Source organism: Acomys russatus, chromosome 12 (genome assembly GCF_903995435.1).
Source record: "Acomys russatus chromosome 12, mAcoRus1.1, whole genome shotgun sequence".
In the NCBI taxonomy this organism is placed as follows: domain Eukaryota; kingdom Metazoa; phylum Chordata; class Mammalia; order Rodentia; family Muridae; genus Acomys; species Acomys russatus.
In genome coordinates, this window is record NC_067148.1 from 20,971,970 (window position 1) to 20,996,285 (window position 24,316).

The 24,316-nt window shown below is 40.5% G+C and overlaps 1 protein-coding gene and 1 pseudogene across 2 annotated transcripts in view; one reads left to right on the forward strand and one right to left on the reverse strand.

Annotated features, from left to right (window-relative positions):
* The window catches only part of Nyap2 (neuronal tyrosine-phosphorylated phosphoinositide-3-kinase adaptor 2), a 244,393-nt gene that overhangs the window by 13,783 nt on the left and 206,294 nt on the right, over positions 1–24,316 (reverse strand). For both annotated transcript variants that reach the window (XM_051153996.1, XM_051153997.1), the window contains one exon: positions 17,859–17,962. In XM_051153996.1, coding sequence (XP_051009953.1) covers positions 17,859–17,962 — 104 coding nt within the window. The remainder of the gene's footprint in view (positions 1–17,858; positions 17,963–24,316) is intronic.
* LOC127196356 (40S ribosomal protein S15a-like) lies at positions 22,629–23,010 on the forward strand (annotated as a pseudogene).

Consider the following 24,316-nt stretch of genomic DNA (forward strand, 5'->3'; position numbering starts at 1 on the left):
CACACAAACACATGAAAATATTAACAACACAACGTGCTTTAAAATCATGATCTTCAGACAATTTAATACCAACAACTACTATGTTTCATAGCAATTATATTATTCAAGAAGTGCCTAAAACTATTTATTTATCTGTCCATTTTATGTTTTTTTTTTGGGGGGGTGCACACATGCCAAGACATGCAAATGGACAGAGAGGAATAACAATAAACACCAAAAACAAAATAGATATTTAAAAACAAATTGAAGACTTTGGAGACTGCACACTCTGAAAATAAAAATATATTTTGTTTTTGGAAATATTTAAAAATTTTTAAAAAATATTTATATGTGTTTTTGATGGGTTTTTTAGTTTTTTCATATATATGGTCATTTTGCCTGCATGTATATCTGCGTACTATATGAATGTATTGCCCATGGAATCCAGAAGAAGACATCAGATTCCTTAGGTCTAGAGTTCCAGATGGTTGTGAGCTACCCTATGGATGTCGGGAATCCAACCCTGCTCCTTTGGAAGAGCAGCCATTGAGCCACCTCCCTAGTCCCTAAGTAGAATTATATAAAAGTTGCATGCTTCTAGATGCTTCTTGAACACTGTGAGTATTAACACAAAAGTTAGGGCAGGTTAAGGGGGATGACTCATTGGGTAAAGCGTTTGCCATGCTACCATGAAGACCTGAGACCAAATCCCTTGAATCCATGGCACACACATAAAGTTGACCATGAGAGCACGTATTGAAATCTCAGGAATCCTGTGGTGAGATGGAAGACAAAGGCTCAAGAATCTCCGAAAGCTCTCAGGCAGGCTAGCCTCTTCTATAAGAAGCCAGCAAGCAAATAAACAAAATAAAACAAGGCAAAACAAAGGAAACAACTATTTTAAAAATGTTAGGATTAAGGATGGACACCTAAAATTGTCCTTGGACTTCTACCTGGGCACATATGTACCCACATACAAGCATGTATAATCCACTCACAAATAAAAGTTTAAGTCAGTTCTTGCAGAAAATAACTGATATGAAACACATTACTTGTTAGCATTATTTTTTTTCTAGGTCATGGTCTTGGACTGTTTAGTGCTATTAATATCTTTATTTCTACATTTTTTCCCTGACATAAAGTAACTGTTTTCCTACAGCATTCCTAAAGAGTGAGACTATGCCTCTCAAAGCTCTTGTCATCATGCCCCTGCTTGCTGGACTGCATATATTCCCTCACCAGCACTTGCCAAATTTCTTAAACAATATATTTGATATCTCTCTCCATTCTCGAATCAGCATAAAGTAATATATTCATTGTCCTTTGAGTATTGAGCAACAATAGGAAAACAGATGATATTGTCAACCCACTTTATCATAAGGTACCTTGATCCTCTGCTTGTTAGGACTATAATTACAGTCCCCTTAATTACTACCATTTTTCAGACAAGGCACTTGAGTCAGAGAGGTTAAAGAATTTGTCCATGGAACTCAGCAAGGGGATAATTGAGGCAGGTTGAAACCCAGAGAGAGACTGCACATCTGCGTTTTCCTTTCTAATCTCGGAGCCTGATGAGTGACATCACTCATAACTGAGAAGCTTCCAGCTGGGGTACCTACGGGTCCCTCCAGCTTCTGCCTCACACCTTAGCATGCAAACACAAAGAATATGTGTTCAGGAAAGAAACAGAAACAGCCTTCATTGTTATTTTACTGTTTAATAGAATACTACGTAAGTGTGCAAGGAAAGGCTGCCACTTTGCCATCACATTGTAGAAAAGAATGGGAAAGAACAGGGGGTGGCTGGTTTGTTCTGAACTTTTAAGAGGGAAATGCAAACACGGTCACTGTTAGTGTACAAGGAACGGTAAAGATCCACTGACTACCGTGTATGAATTGCGGGAGAAGACGTATCTTTTTTTGAAGTTCCACCACACTGGTTGTAGATCACCATCAACTCAGCTTTTGAAATTAAGAATCACCCCATGCCTTTTATGGCCGCATATGAAACTGAGACTGTGTTCCTCACTTTGCTGACCATTGTTGATGCTAATACAATCAATATGTTATTAGAAATACGACTTCCAAGTGATGTCCATTTGGGTCGGGGCTGCGGAGTTACAGCAATTGCCTTACAAAAGGAGCTAAATTATACCCCTTCCCAAACTACACTCCATTTTTAATGCCCTAAGTTCTGACGACCCTCATGTATCAAGAAGTATCAAGAAATCCCCACAGTCTACGGTGACCAAATATAACCTCCACTTCTCTTGCAACACACTGTCCCCAGGAGAGGCTGCAAGGAGGTCACATTGGACACATAAATCAAACATATGTCCAGTTTTCAAAGGATTAACAGCAAATTCTGAGGGTCTTTCTAGTCTCAGATAACCAAGGGAAAGGGGTTCAGAGAGGTTGTGGTCACTGTAGATGGAGGGCATCTGGTGCAGAATTCACATAGCAGGGCTCAGGTTTCCCCAGCTAATCAGTGCCACAGCATAACACAGCACTTCCCTTTTCATGGATCCTACTCACAGTCTCAAGGGGGCAAAGACGAACACAAACACTTCCTGTCAATTACTCCCTCAGCAACATCCTTTCCCACAGGCCAAAAATGATTTAGACAAAGGGAAACAAACACTCCAGACTGGTACTAATAAATCCTCGCTCTTGTAATCACGCCCCTGCTTGTTGGACTACATATTCCCTCATCTAAGTTAGCATCACAAGTTAGCATCATTTTCGTTTGATGACATGAGGGTATATAACCCTTAATATGACATCTCAGAACATTAAACTCACGTGTTCAGGCCTCAAATTCAAACACTACACATTAATGTAGATTCACAGGCCCAAACTCTGGGAGTTAGCCAGTCTTTGAGAGACATACTTGTCTCATCTAGTTCCCCTATGAGAAAGGAAAGGCTTTGCTTTATCCTTCCTTGGCTCTACCCAGCAGCTCTCCGCATAGACCGTTCATCGTTGAAAGTTTCTTGGACCTAACTCTAGGGAATTAGATCCTAAGCTTTGTGGCTTCACCTGGCTTCCTCTGCTATGAATGGGATCTCTGCGCATCATGTGGCAGATTCACTGGAGTGTTATTCTGCAGCCCAGTTGAACCAGAGTGGCTAGCCTGATTGTCCTTGTTCCCAACACAAAATGGAGACCAAACTGCTGGTAGTGACTACAGAGAAGGCTATAGATTCCTTTGGCCTTTTCATCCTCCTGCCAGGGAAGTGGGGAGGGCAGACCCAGCTGCTGGAAAGCCAGGCTAGTCTTTCAATTCCCAGAGGAGCCTCAGCTTTCTAACTCTCCTGAAGGCCTAATCTATGCTCGTTAGTCCTGGAATTCTATTGCTGAAGAGGTTACATGACCACAGGTTTGATTCACAAGAGGCCATGGTGAGGCCCACACTGCCTGAGAAAAAGTGACGTTTTTCACTGACATATAAAGACCCAAGGATGTCATTCATTTTTCTAATATATATATATTTACAAAGAAATTTAAGGAGTGTTTATCCATAGCCAGATCTCTGTCATTCTGCAATACATGGTACAGGATAAATTACAGCTTGTTGCTTCCTAAGCAAGTGCTGAAAAAAACACCACTGCAGGGTTTTTAGGAGAAAAGCTGAGATGGTGCGTATAAAGGAGAAAACACTGAGGCAATACTGCCATCTTGTGGCAGCGTAAGAGTTTGTCAATGTGGCCTTTAAAATGCTAATTAGCATAGGAAGTATTCATGTTTGGTATGCTATTTTTCAAGCAAAATGTTTCTGTTGCTTCTCTCTCTACTCTCTTCTCCCAACCCCAATCCTCGCTTTGGGCTCTTCCTAGCTTTCATGTCACACACACCCTTTGCCTTGCTGGGATCCCTCCTTCCTGTTCCCCTAGAATAATCTCCTATCTAGTTTTATAGACTAGGCACATTCTCACAACTTTCAACATTTGACTGTGTGTAAATAATAGTATTAAGTGTTTATACTCTCCCACAGACTCATGTTGCAAAGGCCTAACGACCCACCACCACCATTTTCACTGGCCTAGAAGAAGGCCACTGGTGTCATTTCACCACTTTGGAAATCTATCACAGTTTTAAAGGGCCTCCCATAAAGGTTCTGTGGCCTCACCTTCTGAAACATTCCAATGTCGTCCTGACACCTAATAAAAATGCCATTCACAATAGCATGTACCCATTTTTTTTTTCCAGTCAAACCTGATTGTTTGGTTGAGGGCAGCACAATCTCTTCCATCTCTGTCCCATGGATTACTTGTACAAGGTCAAAGCCAGGCAGAACCACAGCAGTGGTGGCCTGGGTAGAGGGACTGACTGGTCATGATTTATTCAGAAAACCTCAAAGTTGGGACCAGCAATGCTACATATGCAAACTGGTGGTGATGGTGGGGAGTTTGTATTTGAACAGATCAAAATGTGCAAAGTCAACATCATCCTGTGAAGACTATGCCATCATCCTCACAAAGGCACTTTCCTGGTGCTGTAAGCTTTCATCAGAGGGCATCTCAAACAGCTAGAGCCTCTGAAGATTTTTTTCTATCTGGTTAGCTCTTGGCCCTTTGCTAGCCATGCAACTGGCACACAGAAATGAAGAAAAACCTTTCATTCTTTTCTTTTTGAACTATAAACTCTAATGTAAATAATCATTCCACACCTTTTACCGTTCATACGGAAGCTGCTTTTTGTGTTTTTATTTCCATTTTAGATTGTCTTTATCCCTAATTTCTGTTGTTTTAATTTTTAAGATTTCTTTTTACATTTTTAGTCACGTGGATGGGTTTGTGTCTGTGTGTGGGAGTGTCCATGTTAGTTTAGTGCCCACGGAAGTCAGGGGCAACCCATCTCTAGGAAGCTGGAGTTATAGATGTGTGTGACCCATTGGAAGTGGGTACTGGGAACTGCACTTGGGTCCAATGCAAGAGCACTATCTGTTCTGACCCACTGAGCTGTCTGTTCAGTCCCCATTTTCAATTAAATTGTTTTTTTCAAATGTCTCTTTATAGGAATTCTGGGATTACAGACACTTACAGTACACATCTGGCTATATGTGGGTTCTGGGGCACTCTAATCCAGGTACTCAAGCTTGTGGATGCATTCTATTTGCCTATCCTAATGGCTTTCTGCTGAAAGACTACATTTCCCAGCTTTCCTTGTGGACTACGGAAGTTACTTCTGTCCTGTAAAGGACATCACCCCCTTTGTAGGTTAAAACATTTTGAGTTGTCTGCTCTCCTCTGAAGATGCACATAAACTGGTATGGATATATAGATCATTGGGTTCAGTTCTAAAGAGATTCCAACGTTATTTGTTTATTTAAAATATCGAAAAAGTGTTTGATGCTGCTCTACTCTCCTGAGAAGGCAGAGTCTCTGTCTGTAGACCACAGGCCAGCCACCCAACTCTGTGAAAGGTAAAAAGGCAGAAACACAGAGGGGCCCAGGAAAAGATATGTTTTTGCACTTGAGAAGAACTAAGCAGTAAGTTATTTGCTGCAGAGGTTACAAATGGCAAGGTGTTTAGCTCTCTGAATTCTGCCCCCTTTTTCTTGGTTTTCTTGGTTTTTGTTTACTATTTTTAAAACATTTGTCAAAAATTTAACTCTGTATTTTAGGATTGGCAGGTTCATTGAGTAGAATTTATAGAATGCATAGATAATTTTAATTTGCTATAGCACACCGTGTATATGATGTGGATTCCATGGTTATTCAGGAAAGGGTATGTGCCTGATGTGCTGACCTTTGTGTACCATGTAGCTTATTGTTATCTTGGCTGATGACGTAGCAGCCACTTGGCTTGCTACCATCCCAGCTGGTGACATCAGGACTCCAATACATTTTAGATCGGCATATATTTTTTTTTTGTATGATGACGTTTGTACTGAGAATGAAAACTAAATGATGAGAACAAAATCATGAACAAGGTCAATGTAACATATATTCAATAATTAAGGTTTATAAATTTCTAAGGCTCCCTTTGATATTTGTATTAAACTTTAGCTATTTGGAGAAAGTGAGTCATAAAAAAACTGTAATTTTTATAAAGACCAAATTGTAAACTGATCTGGAAAATGAGGTCCCCAGACTCTCTGTGGACTGTATTTGTTGTTTCCAGTTTACTTAGATACTAAAAGAGCTTTAATTAAAAAATTATAAAAATTTAAGGCTCAAACAAATAGAGATAAACGTGTGAATTCCAAAAGTGTGAATTCCTAATCTTATAAAAGGTACAGATTTATTTTAAACTGTTAAAGATAATTAAAATATACAAGTCTGTGGTCAGTTGTGCTCAGCTCAAATGTAATTCATCTACAGGGACAAGCTTGACAGGACAGAAGAACAATTTTTATCTCCCATCAGAGAGTAAGTATTCAGCATAAGTTGTCAGAAATTAAGCCTAACGTTAGTAATTCAGAGAAAGTTGAAAGCAAACTTAAAGTTTGTTTAATGTAAGATAACATTCAGAGTCAGGTATATAAAAAGTGAATATGGAAGAGCTTGAGTAAGGTGGGTTACTTTACAATGCACATGCATATGCTTTGCAGACACGCCCAGGATCAAGCAGTTCTCTTAGATGGAGCAAGGCTTCCAGGAGCTTGCTCCTTATGTGGGAGTCTAAGTTAAAGGAACAGCTGACTACAATTGCCTTATCTCTCTACAGAACTCTGGTGCCTGGTCCAGACAATCATACAATTGAATCTAACTCATGTTAATCTTCACATAAAAGGTTTTGTGTAATTTTTTCTCATAATGTTCCCACAAAGTTGTACAATTATTACCTCCTAACTTTATCGCATAGATATTTGATGACTGTTAAGTTTTACCATGGCTCCTTCGATATGCCTTCTTCTGGGCATTCTGATTGTGGCTCCCTTGTTTACCCTTCTGTCAGCCTTGAAGCAATTACCAAGACATTGACACCCCCAAACCCCTAAAAGCAGTTTGGGTAACCTCTAAAAGGAGACTAGTGGGCCATGGACCACTGAATTAATCGGTCTTCTTTACACTTCGGACCTTGTTTTGGGGACTCACAACTAAAACAAAATGGGCTAAAGGCTTCGATGCATCAAGGTTGAAGGGAGAACAAACTAGACACAGGTGAAGATAGAACAAGCCAGAGAATGAGAGAGAGCCAGAATAATAGAAAAGATTGCTAGAGTTAGCTTGAGGCCAAGCAGGGCAAGTTACTCAGAGGCCAAAAGAGAAGCCAGTTCGAGCTTGGAGAAGAGTTTGAGCCAGGATGGCTGGGTTGAACCAGATTGGCAAAGTTCACAAAGAGCTAGAAAAGGTGATCTTATTCAGCAATAAATCTTAAAGGCTAAAAACATTCTAGGCCTAGATTAAGTTATACGAGTGGTAGAAGCTTCCAGAACTAGGCCAGGGTTGGCACATGGAGGCAGTAAGCCTCCACAACAATTACCTCCAGTGAATAAAACTTACTTTTACCTCACTCTTTCTTATTATTATACAAAAACTTATGTTTCTACCCTGACTTTTAAGTGTTTTACTTAGTGAAGTTCGCCCTATACCCCGCCCCATACCCAAATAGGATGTTCCAAGCAAGCTATCCCAATAGCTTTCTGCCTACAGTAGCTCCATTTGTTCCTTAAACATTGCATAAAGGCATTATAGATGCTGTGGAGAAACTCTGGGTAAAAGGGACCTTCATCCCTTTCACCCCAGGGCAGATACAATTCTTTACATTAGTCTTCTATTTTCTCCTGTTCCCTTTATTTGATGCTCTGTGGCTCACTGCTGCTTCTGCTAGCTCATTTTACTGCAACACTCCTGGCAATGGGTGCAGTCTCTGTCACCCTAAATCATCCCTAAGCTCATGTCTTCACCTCTGCTCCTCCCTATCCCTTATCCCTGGCCTTTCCAGAAAAATTCTTCAGTTCTACTCTGTAAGGAAATCCTCTGCTCACAGCCTTTAACAATCATGTCCCAGGACTCCTCAGGAATACAGAATGGCAATCACCTGATCTATCAAAAGCCAATCAAGTTAGACTCTCCACTGGCTGCATGACCAAAGGACCCCCTCTTCAGTGAACCTAGATCTACCCCCCTGACAAACACTCTCCTCAGCAGAAAACAGCTATAATACCTCTGCCCTGTATTTTGTGTACCATCTGGGAGTTATGAATAATAATGTCCTGATGGAAGACTATGTTTCCCAGCTTCCCTTGCGGCCCACCATTCCATCTTCCTCTGTAGGCATTTTGGTCATCTGCACACCAGGGGACAAAATGCTCACAAACTCATAAGGCCAGACCAAGTTTCTCTTTCTTTCCAACTTCTATCTCTCCACAGAGGCATTTAAATTAATAATCTAATAGCCATGGCCTCATTGAGCCATCTCCCAAGCCCCAGTTTACAGAGGGGGGGGGGTAATCATAATTTTTCAGTGATTTTCAAGTGCTAGAACAGACAGAACTCTTTCTAGTACTTTCTGAAACCCGACTTCCACAGGATTGCACTTCTTTATTCTGTTTTATCTCTATGGTAAATGATTTATCACTATTTTTTGCATAATTAAAATATGAGTGTCTAGGGTTGTTTCTAGGTAGGATTTAGTGTTGTAGGCCCCAGTGAAAATGTATGAAGAATAGCTTTACTCTTTTTTAGTCCACAAGAATGAGTTTTAACAGGATAAATTAAATATAACCATATTTCACTCAAGGAAGATAGAGATGTAATGTTATGTATGGTACTTTAAGTACAAGTGTACTAGCCAGAGACTTATTTGGGGAGGGTCTTAATTTTAGAGTAATATAATAAAATAGAAACCAAATTTATATTTGCCAATGACTTTTTACCTTTTCTTTAAATGGGAAGAAGTAGGTTTGAGGAAAGTAGCCATGATTAATTTCATATATAACATAGTTTATTCCTGCAGATATTGTAAAAACCTGTATATAAATTAATAAGGATCATGGCTCATACAGTGTGTGTTAATATTCATGTGCATCTTGAATCTTGTTGCACTGTATTTATAGTTCATTATTGCACAATATACTTTAAACTACATTAACAAACAAAAATAGAGGGATACACTTGGGAGATAGGGGTGTTTTCATTGTTTTGTTGTTATTATTTGTGTGTGTGTGTGTGTGTGTGTGTGTGTGTGTGTGTGTGTGAGAGAGAGAGAGAGAGAGAGAGAGAAAGAGAGAGAGAGAGAGAGAGAGAGAGAGAGAGACTTGTTTTGCAAGAAACTTATAGCCATCAAATGATTTCTAGTTAAAGCAAAGGCAGTCATGTTATCTTTGAAGGTCCTCTTTCTCCCTCTGGTGGTGATGAATTGCTCAGGAAATTTGCAAAAGTCACAGAACTCTGGTGGCAATGGACTGGAGGGGATACATACAGCTTAGGACGGTGGCTCCCAACCTTCCTAACAGTGCAACCCTTTAATACAGCTCTTCATGTTGTGCTGACCACCAGCCATGAAACTTATTATTAGTTCATGACAGTAATTTTGCTACTGTGATGAATCATAATGTAAACATCTGTATTGTCTGATGATTGTAGGTGACCCCTGTGAAAGGGTCATTTTTGTGGCCCACGGGTTGAAGACCACTGACCTAGGACATTACACTAAGAGTGAAAAGAGAGGAGTCCAGTCCCTGGCCTTCTGTTATATTCTATGTGAAATTGAGATCTGTTTTGACCTGCCGCTTCTTTGATAGAGTGCTGATTTGCACTGATGAACCACGTGCCCTTCAAATGCCACTTCCTCCTCTTCTGAGGCTGCACTTGACCATCCTCAGTGACATGACCACTGGCAATTACCTGCTCTGTCTTCTGTGTGTGTGTGCTTCTTAGTTACACTGAATGGTGCGTGCGCACACATGGACACACACACACACACAACTGCATATAATCTGAATATAAAAATCAGTAGCATTGCAAACTAGAATGTTTAAGAGACCATTCAGTGGCAGCACCTGAACAATAAAGAGCTGTTGACTGCATATATGAAAACCACTTGTGAAGTCTAATAAACCGCTGAACATCACTGCAAAACGTTACAGCACATGTTAGTCATCAGGGCGTAGTCAGTGGCAAATAAGAAGCCAGTCTACACAGGGGATAAGGGACACAGGGAGTGGATAATTTTGCATAAAAATGGATGATTTATAGAGCACAGGCTTTTTGAATGAGAATCAAAAATTAAAGTGTCTTCACATTTTTTTCCCCGTGTACATCTGCAGAGCTCTCTCAGCTGCTGTTGTCAGGCCCGTGGCACATAGTACTGTCAGAACATTGCTCTGCCCAGCAACCTCCAGATACTCCCTGCCACATACATAGCCTGCCCAATAGCTGAGGAGAAGGGAGGAGAAGTACAGGTGAGGATGGAAGAAGAATATGGCTTCCTCTGCTCCACCTTCTGGGCTTCACTCTGCAGCCCCACTTACGGGATGGGTACTGAAACCTGCCTGTCTTGCTGGAACTGGACAGTTTATCCTGGCTCAGAGACAGGGAAAGATGAAGTGCCATCCATCTCCAGGTGTTAGCTGTGTGCCCACCCCGTGAGTCACTTTGGCTGGCTGGAATCAGGTCAGTGGGCTACCCCCATGAACGACTGTCTGAAATCTTACTCTCTTTTAGCCTTTTCTCTTTAAATTTGGCTGCTGAGATCTTCTTAAAAATTCTACCAGCATGTAACTGATGAGGAAGCAGAGAGAGAGAGAGAGAGACAGAAAGAGGAGACAGAGACAGAGCGAGAGACAGAGAGAGGTAGAAAAGGGGAAAATGCAACTTTAATTAACTTCCCCCCCCTCCCCGATAATATTCTGTACTGAATTATTTCTGGGAAAGACCCCACACCACTCTGTTCTCAGGGACTGTTCAGGTCTTCGTTCACTTTCATCCACTCTACATCAAAGTTAATGTTCTGTCCTAAATACATATTTGAAGAATGTCTTTCTATAATGGCACTGGTGGTACACTATTTCTCCCTTTGTTGACAAAGCTGATTATAAATAAGCTTTGTGTTCAGGAACGAGTTTGATGGGGGACTTTCTTCTTATATGAGTTTCATTTCTGGCACCTCTTTCACTGGGCAACCCACTTCTATTATCTTTCTGACTTTCCTTGGTCATCCTCAGCAAGCAGGTGAATTCCTCCACGCCCTAGCGGAACACAGGTTCATGATATAAATTAACATTCCTCAGCCAATGTTCATGACGAGGTCATTAAGAAAAGGAAGACATTCTTGGCACAGCAGGAACAGCTTCCTCAATGGCTGACTACATTTGGCTCTGACCAGAGGATGAACTGTTAACTAGAGGCATCCCAGCCAAAATGAGGCATTTGCGACCTTTGTAAACATCTCCAGACCACTAAAATCTGAGAGATTTTGCCTGGTAGTCTGCAGTGGACACAGGGATAGTGGAAGGACAGGAATACTGTATTTTTCAGACTATAAAATGCACCTGACCATAAGACCCACCCAGTTTTTAGAGCAGTAAAACAAGAAAAACAGGAAAAAAAAACAAAACAAAAACAAAACCCAGCAATTGGACAGGACCATAAGGCACACCCTGATTTCTGCCCCACTTTGGGGTGGGGGTGGGTAAAAGTGTGTCTCACGGCCTGAAAAATACAGTAAGTGGTGGATAATTTAGCTGAACAATACCAAGGCCAACTCACCAGGGCTTGGAAGTCCCTAGAGTGGTGTTCCTTCTGTGCTGTAGGCAATGGGCAACTCTACAGACTGTCACACAAGGAAGTGTGCATATAATCACTATTATATAGGTGTGGAAAATGGATCTGGGATAGAGTTTGGAAATGTAAAGATAGACTAGAGGTAACGGTCCTGAAACTGCACAGTTGTCTTCCAAAACACATCTGGATTCAAGAAAAAGGAACAAAGCATAAAGCTGGTGGCGTGGATGCACATATCCTGGTCTCCTGCCCAGTGCTTTGTTCCCTTGGTGCGTGCCTGTGCCGAGAAGAGGCAAGTCTCTGCATTGCTGTCCTTAAACAAAATGATCAAAGGAGGCGCATGATGACCAAATGAACGATGGAAAAGGAACATTGCTACCACCGAACGTTCTAGTTAAAGATGTGCTTTCAAATCCATTACCCTATTTTGTAAAAATTCAGAAATCGAAACCCTTGGGGGTTCCACAGGCTTGGCAACACCAACATGCTGTGTGAGTGAGTGTCTGGACTCCCCATGGGCCCCTCATTTCATTATTTAGGATTTTGTTGGTAAATGGCACAGACTGGCGAATCTACCCAGAGTGCACTTGAAAGATAAGCAAGTTTGGTTCTCTGAGCTTCTCCCAGAGAGCCTCATTCCCTTTCATATGCAAAGTTGATCGTGTCAGGTAGGATTACTCTTGACACCCTTTGGTCCTTCAAATGACTTTCTCATTTTCTAGGAACAGAGCCATAAAAATGGGGCTTTTCAAATACCAAATACCATCCCTGTCAAAATAGTTGACAACCAGGGATTACTAACCAGCTCTAATGCAGTCTTTGCTTCACAAAAACAAATGCTTTGAACTGACAGTATGGCTATTTTATCCCCCTTTAAAGTGTCTGTTTATGGAACTGCTGTAGAAATCCAGAAGCCAGGTAAGCCTTAGTAAATACGTTAATTTCTGTTGTGTGTTGTTGCCTAAATCTACACGCACACTCCTGCAGCTGATGCTCTCAGCAGTGTCGTGATGTGCACCTTGTTTTCAGAGCGTGCAGTGTATTATTAGGTGTGCTTGAGGTCTAGTCTTCAGAGGCATGCGCACTCACACACAAGTGCAAATATGCTTACGCACATTCATAGCAGCTCACGTCTAGTTATGCATATTCATAGACATGTATGTGTGAAGGACCATGCACCCACTCTGAATGCTCACATCGACTTGAGTGAACATTTCGGCATGGTTTCACCATGGTCAGAAGCTTCTCCTAACAATAATAGCCTATACATACCCCGCGAGAGAATGTTGCAAACAGTTAAGTGACACCTGCCTCTCTTCTAACTGTCAAGTCGCTCACGCATTAGCAGGCTTGGAGATCACCAGGCATGGGTAGCATGCTTAAAATCGGCAGCTTTTGAAATTAAAAACTAAGACTCTGATTCCTGTTCAGCAGAATGGGACTTAAGTCATATCTCTGGCTCTGGAAAAGGAAGCATGGCATTTGACCTGCCAGAAGTTCACTAACAGGTAACTACCTAAGCCTTATGTGATTGCTCTCCAGCTGAAGGCCTTTTGGTTTTAAGGACTTGATTATCCCCCTTTATAACCATCCGTTTTAAAGGGCCTACCATGACTTGGACAGGTAGCTGATGGCCTAGAAACTTCAGAAATTATATGAAGCCAGTTATGGTGGTTTGAATGGGATAGTCCCCAAGTCTGAGGCATTTGAATATTTGGTCCCCAGTGAGTGGCACAGTTTGGTCTTGCTGGCAGAAGTGTGACACTGGACCAGACTTTGAGGACTCAGCCTCAAGTCACTCCCAGTTCATTCTAGCTGCCTCTTGCATGTAGTTCAATATGTGAACACTCAGAATCCTCATCCAACTGGCCACTGGCTGCTCGTCATCATGACTCTCACCTCTCTACAAGCAGAGCATAAATAAGCCCTGCTTTCTATATAAGTTTGCCACTATGGTAGAAAAGTAACCAATACGCCAACCTAAAATATAATTGGAGGCAACGATCCCTTTCTTCTCCAGTGACTTCTGTCTTTTTACACTCCATTCTTGGCTTCTCTTCTGAATTCTTTCCATGGAGAACAGAAGAGCGGGGATCCAAGGGGAGCTGAGAATCAAATCCCAAAGATAGTCACATTGTTAACCTTGTTTCACCCTTGGAGGTTTCTAGTCATAGGAAGGACCCTGTTTAGTTGAAGACCTGGTGAAGTTCATCCTCTCCTACACAATTTTCATTTAAGAATGATGAATACGAATGGTAAGTCCAAGAAAATCTGCAAATTTAATGACGGAGTGAGGGAAAGAGAATGTAGAGAGCATGTTGCAGTACACATTTCAATTGCTAGGGGGAGCCATGTATCCATTTAATTTCTTAATGTTCTCCAAGCAGTGTGGGCCAGGCTCTATCATTTCAGTTGCTAAATGTGTGTTCTAAAACGTGCCCGCTGGCGTTTAAAGAGAACAAGGCATTTGAAACACTGGAGTGGTAAATCTTAAAGCAAATTCTGACCTTAACTAAAATGTGCCCCATATTTCTGCATCTTTTTCCCCCTAACCACAAGAAATGATAGCATCCTGCTTAGCTGTAGCATTTCCATTGCATTCATGTGTCATTCCATTCAAATAGGACAATAAATAATATTAGATGTCAGGTGAGCTGAAATGACACCTCCAGAAAGTTTCCACTTATGTTGCAGCTAAATTATACATGGAAAGTACAATACAAGAAAAAAGTCACTCCTATATAGCAAAATCCCGAGTGTTTAATTTCTCACAGTAGTATTAAGGCTCTCATACTGGGGTGAACCAAGCCATCCCTCCGCATCTACCTCCTTTGTTATACCATTGGTAAGAAGTACTCTCCTTAGAACTTTCCAGGGTGTAGAAAAGTTGAATTATTGAGAAAGTAAAATGATGTAAAGCAAGAAGAGAAAGAATTAATATTCTTCTAGCAGATATTATCTTCCTAGTTCTTTATATCTAACTTTATTTATACTTAATATATAATATAATTATATGAATTAATATTTATAAACTATATATGTATGCCATATGTAGTATAAATCATATGTAATATATCTATAATCACCTTTATTTTCAATAATAATATTAAGCAAATAATATGTCCTATATTCTACAGTTATGAACACAGGTTCAGAAAAAGAAATGAGTGACACATTCAAGTATGTCCATTTATAGGCAAAATTCCTGAACAGGCCATGAAAACCACCTCACACTGGCATTCTCAGTTGCCATGTGGGCTAGCAAGGGCACTTATCAGATATTGCACAATACAGAAATGCTTTGCACATGTCTGTGTGAGTCCTACGTGCAAGGAGTAGAGACATCAATGAATGGCATTGGATTGTCACTGTGCAAACTTCACCTGAGGTCCTCTCTTAACTTCTGTGCCTTTTCACACAATAAATAATATACTTCAGCTACTTTATAATTTTTCCATAGGGCTGGTTACTTATATTGACACCTTTGACTTCTGATGCTAAGGGTATAAAGGACACATCCAGGTACAGCGATTTATTGGGTCAGGTCATAGACACTCCCAGAGTTCTCTGACCTAATTGTCAGAGTTCTCTGACCTAAGTCTTCTTAGAGAGAGTTCTAAATCTCATTACTCTGCCTCACACCTGCAGGTAATCCCATGGTAAGCCTGTTGGAGGCAGCCAGGAGTTTATTTGTTGTATTCTGTTCAGCCGTGGATTTCCTGAGATGTTGGTGATGCGACTGCTAGATTCCAATAGTGGCCTCTAAATATCTGTTACTTAAAGCATACAAATTTAATGACCGTGCAGATCTAAATTATGTGCCAAAATACCCCATGACACAGTTGGCTATGAAATGTAATCAGTACCCCTGCTATCTGAATTCCTTGTATGAATGTAGAAATTAAATAATTACAACATGTCAAGATCCAGCTGCCATTTAAAGGTGATCTTCCTCTTATTTAACTCTAACGTTAATTAAGTAGAATAGAGAGCTCTACAGGAAAACAAAGCCTTCCTTTTTTTTTTTTTTTCTAAATCAATCAGATAGAACTATTGAGAGTACACAGAAGAGAGTGGGGACTTTCGTACTTGCATTGGGCTAATGCAACATCGTGGTAATGCGTGGTTATAGGTTAATTTAGTCCCCAGGAGTTTTATTGCTAACACGAATTTATTCCATATTTCACAGAGCTATACCCCATCTTTAACAAGTGGCATTTGAATAAGCATTATATCTGCAACACACTCTTTCCTAATACAATTTCTTTTTCAGTTTGAAGTAAGTACAGATAAACAGTTCCCCCGAGGTGAGTTGGCTTTCTCTAATCATCTTTGTGGCTGTTTTAATATCCCTCTTTTGGGATCTTCTGTATTTAGAAATACATGCTGGGCTGACCTCAAGGCAATGATATCGGCCAAATGACAGATGATATTCGCCAAATCTCCTACATGGCCTGGAGGAACATCTCTCCTGCCGGCAAGATCTGTGTTCAGTAAGAGGTCAGCTTTGGCTACAGGACCACCTGGTTTATTTTGGCCCTTTTTCTAGTTCCATGTTAGAGAACCACAAGCATACAACCAGATCTGCTGAGTAACTAGACAAGTGGGTTACAGAGAGTTTCCTAACTCTGTGTTAGAAGAGCCAAATTTCCATATTAAGTCTTCAACAGTTTTTCAGGATGTGAGGGACAGTAGAGAAGAGGTCCTTTTGTCACTGTGAGTCAGGGGCAAGTGTCCCCGATGACCTGTCCTTGATCCTGGAAGTAGGTAAAGGGGCTACATTTACTTACAAAGGCCTTTAGTGGTTTAAATTAAGATGCAAGATATTCTAAATGACACTCGAGATGTACCTGAGACACAAGTGTTTGTAGATATTCATATATGCATGAATTAAATACTATGCATAGTTTACTCATACAGAAACACTGAGAAGGACAATGCTTGTCATTACAGAATCCAGTTATTCTGCTTAGTTGTGTTTTTAAAAGATTCTGACATTTAACATATTTGATGAATGTACAATTTGATAAGCAAGTGCTGGGTAGTTTCCTAAAAGAGCTTATCGTTAGTTTTATAATGTGTCGTTTTGCCAGAGCATCTTGAATGCAAACACAAGAGCTGGGAAGTGGAACACCTACTCCAAAATGGTGTTGTCCTGCCTAATACCCATAATACCTCCGAGTGATAGTAACTAAACATTAATTAAAGTAAGGGGTTGGGTTTCTATTGGTTGAGTTACAAAACGATGTTTACACGTAGTGGTTTTCCGTGCCCTAAACTCCCATACACAGCCATGTACCCAAACGAACATCAAAGCAACATATTATACTGTAAAGAAATAAGTGGTACTTCAGCTTATGCCTTTATTTCTTATCTCTTTTCTCAAAATGATAACGAGGATCTCATTTGCCATGCATAGACACTTACATCCCCTTTCTGAGGACATTTCCGATATTGTTGGTTTAAGAGAGAGAGAGAGAGAGAGAGATGCCATTTATTTAAAAGCTTGCCTTATTAATTTATAACTGTTGGTGAATATTAAACTATCTGGTTGGCTAATTTGTCTCTATGGCCTAAGATTCAAGAAAGACCAGCTGCCACATCCAATCCAAAGTTGTCCATAGATATATGAATATTTATAAGAACATCAATATTGACATTGTCTTACAATCATGCTTAAAGCTAAATAAAGATTTAAGTAAATTACCACAAGTATTACAGTATAGTAGAATAAGTTAAAATATATGTACAGACTCATTGACAACATCTGTGCAAATACTGTGGACAAAACATTTAAAAGAAAATTTACACAAAAAAGTAGATAAATTTATCAAATGTTGATAAATTTTCAAAGACAGTATAAAAGTACACAAAACATGGAAAAGAGAACGAAGTTTTAAAAAGTAGCCGCTATGCCCATACACAGAGTACACATTTACTACATTTACACTTCAGAATGATGGAAATCAGAGACAGAAACGATTCAGTAACAAAACAGCAAAGGAAGTTTCACCAATCACAAAGAAGAGAGACATTCTCCTGGAGATGAAAACACAGATGCTCGGCTCCTCCCTTAGCCAAACACACAAGAGAGAATCAAAGCAAATGCAAACGTTGTCTACAGCAACACAGGACAGACAGGTGGGAAGGATTTGGTATGTTGCATCACAGGAAGTCAATCACGATTGGCTAACGATGATGGTACCTGGCTCTGTTGTAGGTCACTGGCTTGCCTGAGAGGAGTAACCGAAGGAGGAGGAACTCCTGATGTAGATGCTGACCGGCCTAGCTTGCAGCTCACTTTAGGTTCTGTGAACAAGAGGGAGACGAGACGTTAGGTGAGCAGCATCCGCAGTGGTGGGGTGGGGCTCTGCCTCCACTCCTGTTCTGTGGCATGGGGGACTGCACAGAATGCCTCTGGTGTTGGCTAACAATTATCCCGGGACAAACATTTTCATAACTACTCATTCTCGCAGGCTCTTTCTTCACACATGATTTCGGAGAGTAGAGAGAAAAAAATCCCCTCAAGCACAGGCCTTGCTTCCCTGGACATTTTACCACATTAGAATTAGTTTCTGTGGAAGAAACTACCCCATTTAGGAGAAGAGCAAGTAACCCTGTTGCTGATGAGATTCATTTTTAGTTTTAGTTCCTAGGACTCCATGGCCTCAAATGATCTTATCTACCCTCTCTGAATATGTCTTCTCCCTCTTGATATCCCCCTCTTCCTTCCTCCCTTGATTTCTCCCTCTTCACTCCCCCTCTTCCCCTCCGTCCTTTTATCTTGCTATGACTATATGTTTATAATGCTTTCTACAATGTTTTCAACTTGTCTCCATCAGCTGGCTGATTGTGTGTGTGTGTGTGTGTGTGTGTGTGTGTGTGTGTGTGTGTGTGTGTTGAGCATGCACACGCCATGGCATATACGTGAGTGGAACAACTTAGAGAAACCAGTTATCGCTTGCCAGGTTTGCCAACAATGGCCTTTCCCACTGTGAAATCTCACAGGCCCTCCGTTTATTTTGACGTTTACAAGTATTTTCTAAAAGCTTTGCAATCTCTCAGGTATTTATTTTATACCTGTTACATGAAATTAACTCGACTGGGCACAGTGACTGGAATTCTTCTCTTGCCCTAAAAGGGCTTTTACTTTCTCAGGGAGTGAAGACTCTACACAACAATCACACACACGGCTCCTAACAGCAGCTATACTGAGTCCTTCATGTGACTGCTGTATGCACAGTACCAAACATGCTGCAAAAGGCTGCCTGCTGTATGCACAGTACCAAACATGCTGCAAAGGCTTTGCAGTGAAAGCATGGACTATCTTTCCTCCAAGGAGCTTCATATTCCAAGAAGGCAAATGCAATGCCTATACTCATGTGGTGGACGCTTAGAAATGCACTGGAAAGCAGAAGCACAGAACACTGCCAGTTGGATTATGCTTTCTTGTGGGAGCCAGGGAAAGAGAGGACTAAAAGATGCTGCACCATAGGCGGCACAACCTGGTGCGGGCAGGTCTCTGCATCTATGCATCTATGGGAACTATGCAGAAATTGAAAGTATGTCAAAGTGCATTTCTTTCACTTACTCTACTGTTTATACATTCAAGTAAATGATGAAAAAAAAAACCATAAGGGACAACAATTGTAAAGTTTAGAGAAAAAATACTGGTGTCTCAGTTTCGTTTGCTGGGATAAAATGATGTGATGAGATCAACTTAAGAGGGAACAAATTCATTTTAGCTCACAGTTCAAAGGAGATGGAAGAGAAGCCACTGCCTCAAAGGCTTGAGGCAGCACAGCACTTGTGCCCACGGTCAAGTAACAGAGAGCGAGTGACACTTACACTTACATTCTCCTTTAAATACAGCATGGTATCCCATCCGAGGCACTGACAGAACCTATGGTGAACGCATTGCCCTCCTCCCTTAACCCAATGAGAAGAATTACCCATAATTATGCCCAGAGGCTTGTCTCCGAAGTGAATCCAGATCTCATTAACTTGAAAATGGGGGACAGCCATATGATGAGAATTTCTGGTGGACATTGGCTTCTATTTCCTCTAAACACACAAATGCCCAAACATCTACTGGGCACACAATTTGTATATGCATGTGCAGTGACCCTCACTTCTATTTCCCATCTGTGTTTGGGAAACTGAGCACATTTCTCTTTCCTCTTCCCATCTATGACCTCTGTCTCTCCATCCTGCCCTGGTTGCTCTCTTTTTCCTTCCATGCAGGACTTTCCCCACTGGGCTGCACTCCTCTCTTTCTAATACTTTCTCATTCTTGGGTCACAAACGCGATCTGAAGCTCTGCTCTCCCCATGTGCTCTTGCTGGTCCTGGGCCTCAGTGCCATCTGCACACCATTCTCACGTCTTGGGAAGGAGAGATCAGTTTTCTAGTGTCTTGTACCAATCCCCAGCTCCCCTTCAGCCCTGGCTTCCCAGTGCATAGCAGGATTACCGCTTCCATTTTCCTGGAAAAATCTTGGACATTTTCAGCTCATTGATTCCTTCCTTTTTGTACATGCGTAGCCCTGTTAGAACTTTTGTTTTACTTTGCAATATCTCTTGTTTGTCTCATGCATATCTCTGAGATCTCCATACTGGCTGATATAATATATATGCCCCAAACTACCTAGGAATCCATGCCAGATTGGATATCCTAGATCATTGTGGGTTTACCTGCCTATTTAAATGTTGCCAATGATTCCATATCTAATGTCTCAGACACAGACACACACTCTCTCTCTCTCTCTCTCACACACACACACACACACACACACACACACACAAAGAGAGAGAGAGAGAGAGAGAGAGAGAGAGAGAGAGAGAGACAGAGAGAGACAGAGAGAGACAGAGAGAGAGACAGAGACAGAGAGAGAGACAGAGAGAGAGAGAAAGAGAGACAGAGACAGAGACAGAGATATTACTTCAGAAGGCCTCTACAATTTGATATTTTTTAGGAAGTTTTACTCTGTCGCCCATTAGTCTTTTCTCACCATAACACACACAGACAAATATGTATCTGCTCAGGGATGCACAGTGACCTGCCTGACCCTTCTCCTGGAGTTCTTCCTGAACATCAACTTCCCATCAAACCAGGGCTCACTGTTTGCTGAAACCGTGAACCATCCTTTAATCTTGCTTTCCTTTCCACCTTCCAGGTTTTTTTTTTTTTTTTTACTTTTGAGCATTTTTGGTTGGCAGGGAATGTAAAGTAGATGTTCAAGTTATGTGGTGTTTTTTTGTTGTTGTTGTTATAATCACCAAAGAGACTCAAACTCATGAAGATGAGCCCAGCACATCTAAAACCAATCAGTTAATACAGACTATTTGGTAAGCCCTGGATTAGAGGTCCAGCTCCACTCCACTTTGAGGCAGTAATTCTCACTCAAAGGGTTATGACAGTCTTAGAGACTTTTCAGAAAACTTTAGCTTTGTGCATGTGATTTAAACTAAGGCTGTTTGAGTGAATATATATATATATATATATATATATATATATATATATATATATATATATATATATATATATTGAGAACATAGATAAAGTGTCACTGTAGCTTAAAGTCTAGCCTTGTTTACCAGGAAGCAGAAATCCTTGAGAAATTACTTAGAGACTGTTTTTATCACATGAAATAGCAGGTAAATCCTTCACCGAAGGCTTTCTTGGTAATGTCTCTATGAAAAGTCAGTGGGTCCCTATATCTCATTGTTGGTAGCAGACCAAGTGAAAATGTTCATTTTTAATGATAAAATCCTTTTTTACTTCAAGACTCTTTTCAAGTTTTTAGTGATAGTATTATCTGATAAAAGGAAACTGTCTGGCACACTTTAAGGCCTTTTATATTATCTAATACAATTGTAGATTAATTTCCATTACTGAGATTTTTAGTTCAAACCTTATTTAATTAGTATTGCATATAGTAATGGATCTCTCTAAAATGTAGCATAAACATCACAACCACTCAAACAAGTGTCAGATTTTATTATGGATAGGGAAGCCTAGCTGTGCACCTGGAAAATCAGGCTGGTAAGCTACTAGTAAGCCACTGCAAGGGTCACTCTACAGTCAGGTCACTCAACAGTCAATTGTGTGATATTAGCTTACAATATGTGGGTTTATAACTCTACCTGGAGGTTTAGACTGAGATTATTCCCATGTCATTACGTATGAATACACACACACACACACACACACACTGAGTAACACTCATGCCTTTCAATGGTGTGGTTTTCATCCCTCATGTGGCCTATAGCTCAAATGCACTTGAAATTTATTGAGGTGCTTATCGGAGAAGATAGATGACGCAAATCCTCATATGACCACTGAGATTTCTGGGGCAAAAAAAATTATACAGTATCAGCCTGAAATACCTGGAAAATAGTTCACCTATAACTGACCCTTTTAGAGATTGTCTACGTTTAAGGCATCAAAATTAAATTGCCCTGATCTCTGATCTTTGAAAATGAAATACTCTCTCATACTTACTGAGAATGAAATACTCTTTCATTTCAATTTGAGTATAAGATTTAGGTTTTAGGGGCTCTAAAAACAATGAATCTTGCCTGGGAAGAAATGTACGGTAGAGGTGCCCTGCTTCAAGGAATATCCATGTCATCGATAGGGTAATTATGAGCTGGAGGACAGCTATTCCTTTTATAACTGAGGGGGCAGGGAAATCCCTTCCTTTGAAAAGTATCAACAATGCTGCACAAGAGAAGTTGATGTTGCTTGTGAAATTTCCATAAAGATCCAGGATAATGAGGAGAAGAACAAGAGTAATACAAGAGACTCAGAAGCAGACAGAGAAGACAAAGAGGATAACGAGAGAGGGAGAAAAGGAAGGAAGTCCAGGCAGAGACCCACTTCCTCTTATATGGCAAAGATATGAAATGGTTGTTTTCTTGAAACATAAAATTTCACTGAGTATGCTCTTTCTGCCATCTTTCCGCGCTGTCACCATGGTGCACATGAGTGTCCTGGCAGATGCTCTCAAGAGCATCAACAACGCCGAGAAGAGAGGGAAACGCCAGGTCCTCATCCAAAGTCATCGTCCGCTTCCTGACTGTGATGATGAAGCAAGGCTACATTGGCGAATTTGAGATTATTGATGACCACGGAGCTGGGAAAATTGTTGTGAACCTCACAGGCAGGCTGAACAAGTGTGGCGTGAACAGCCCTAGATTTGATATGCAACGTAAGGACCTAGAAAAATGGCAGAACAATCTGCTCCCGTCCCGTCAGTTTGGCTTCATTGCACTGACTACCTCAGCTGGCATCGTGGACCATGAAGAAGCAAGACGAGAACACACAGGAGGGAAAATCCTGGGATTCTTTTTCTAGAGATGTAACACATAAATAAAAAGCCTCCGTGGACCAAAAAAAAAAAAAAAAAAAAAAAAAGAAAGAAAGAAAGAAAGAAAATTCACTGAGTATATAACTGAAGGAAAACAAAACAAACAAAAACCAAAAAATTAAGTTAATATTGACCTGGAAACACCTTGTGATTATGATCAGTAACCTCCTTTCCTTCCTCTCTCTGCCCTCCTTCCCTTTTTTTTTTTTTTTTTTTTTTTTTTCCTCTCTTGCTGTATCTCTGAGCATTTCTATAAGAGAAGCTCCAAGAGGAGTCAGCTGTTCTGTTGTAGGCTGGTGGTCTGCTTTCAGTAAGACCTGCATGGTCTTAAGAGATATGTACATTTTCACATACATACATACATACATACTAAAATATCTCACTTTTACATAGCATCAAAGAAGAAAAGTCCATCAACCCTGGGTGCCCATTCTTTCCTCATTTTGATATTCCTTTCAGCAGATTGTGTATTAACAGAGACAAGCCCTGGTCACCAAATCAGTTTTGTTACTCAAAGCTGCCACTCCATGGCTCAAAATTACACTGAAGGTATAGAGTAGTCTCTCCCCCAGTACACCAAACTGTGTTTACCATAGACTTTTATCTCTGTGGAAGATATTTTTGAAATTAATATTTTTATGTGAGATAAATTGACAACTTAATAATAACATGAATTTGTGACATGTTTCTATGACAGGTAGAAAAAAATATAATGACCTCAAGCTACGGACTGAATCTAATATTTACACACCTACATATATTAATGAATTTTAATAACTTGCTTACAAATATTGAGTTTCAAATAATCCTGTAACATGTGATTGGCTACTAGGCTAGTCCCAAGTTCATGGGCCTCCTGTTTCCCCATACTCAGCTTGAGATTTTTAAAATGTGTGCTACAAACCCAGCATTCTACACAAAATCTCTTAAAGAACTGGACAGTGTAGATTAGAAATATTTTTCAAGAATAAAGGCATCTTTTTCTATGTGAATTTAACAACTACAGCTCAGGTCACATTGTACTTGATTTTTACTTTTTATTATTGCTAACATGGCAGGTATTTTGGAATGTGTATATTTGTGTGTGTACATGAGTGTCTCCATGTGCACATGGATGTCTAAGTTCATTTGTACATATGTGTATGAATGTGAAGGAAAAGGACAATCTCTCTTGCTGCTCCTCAGGTGCCTTCCACATTATTTATTTTGAGATAGAATCCCTAACTGTCCTGGAGCTCATTCATCAGGCTAGACTGACTGTCCAGGCAGCCTTAGGTATTATCCTGTCTCCAA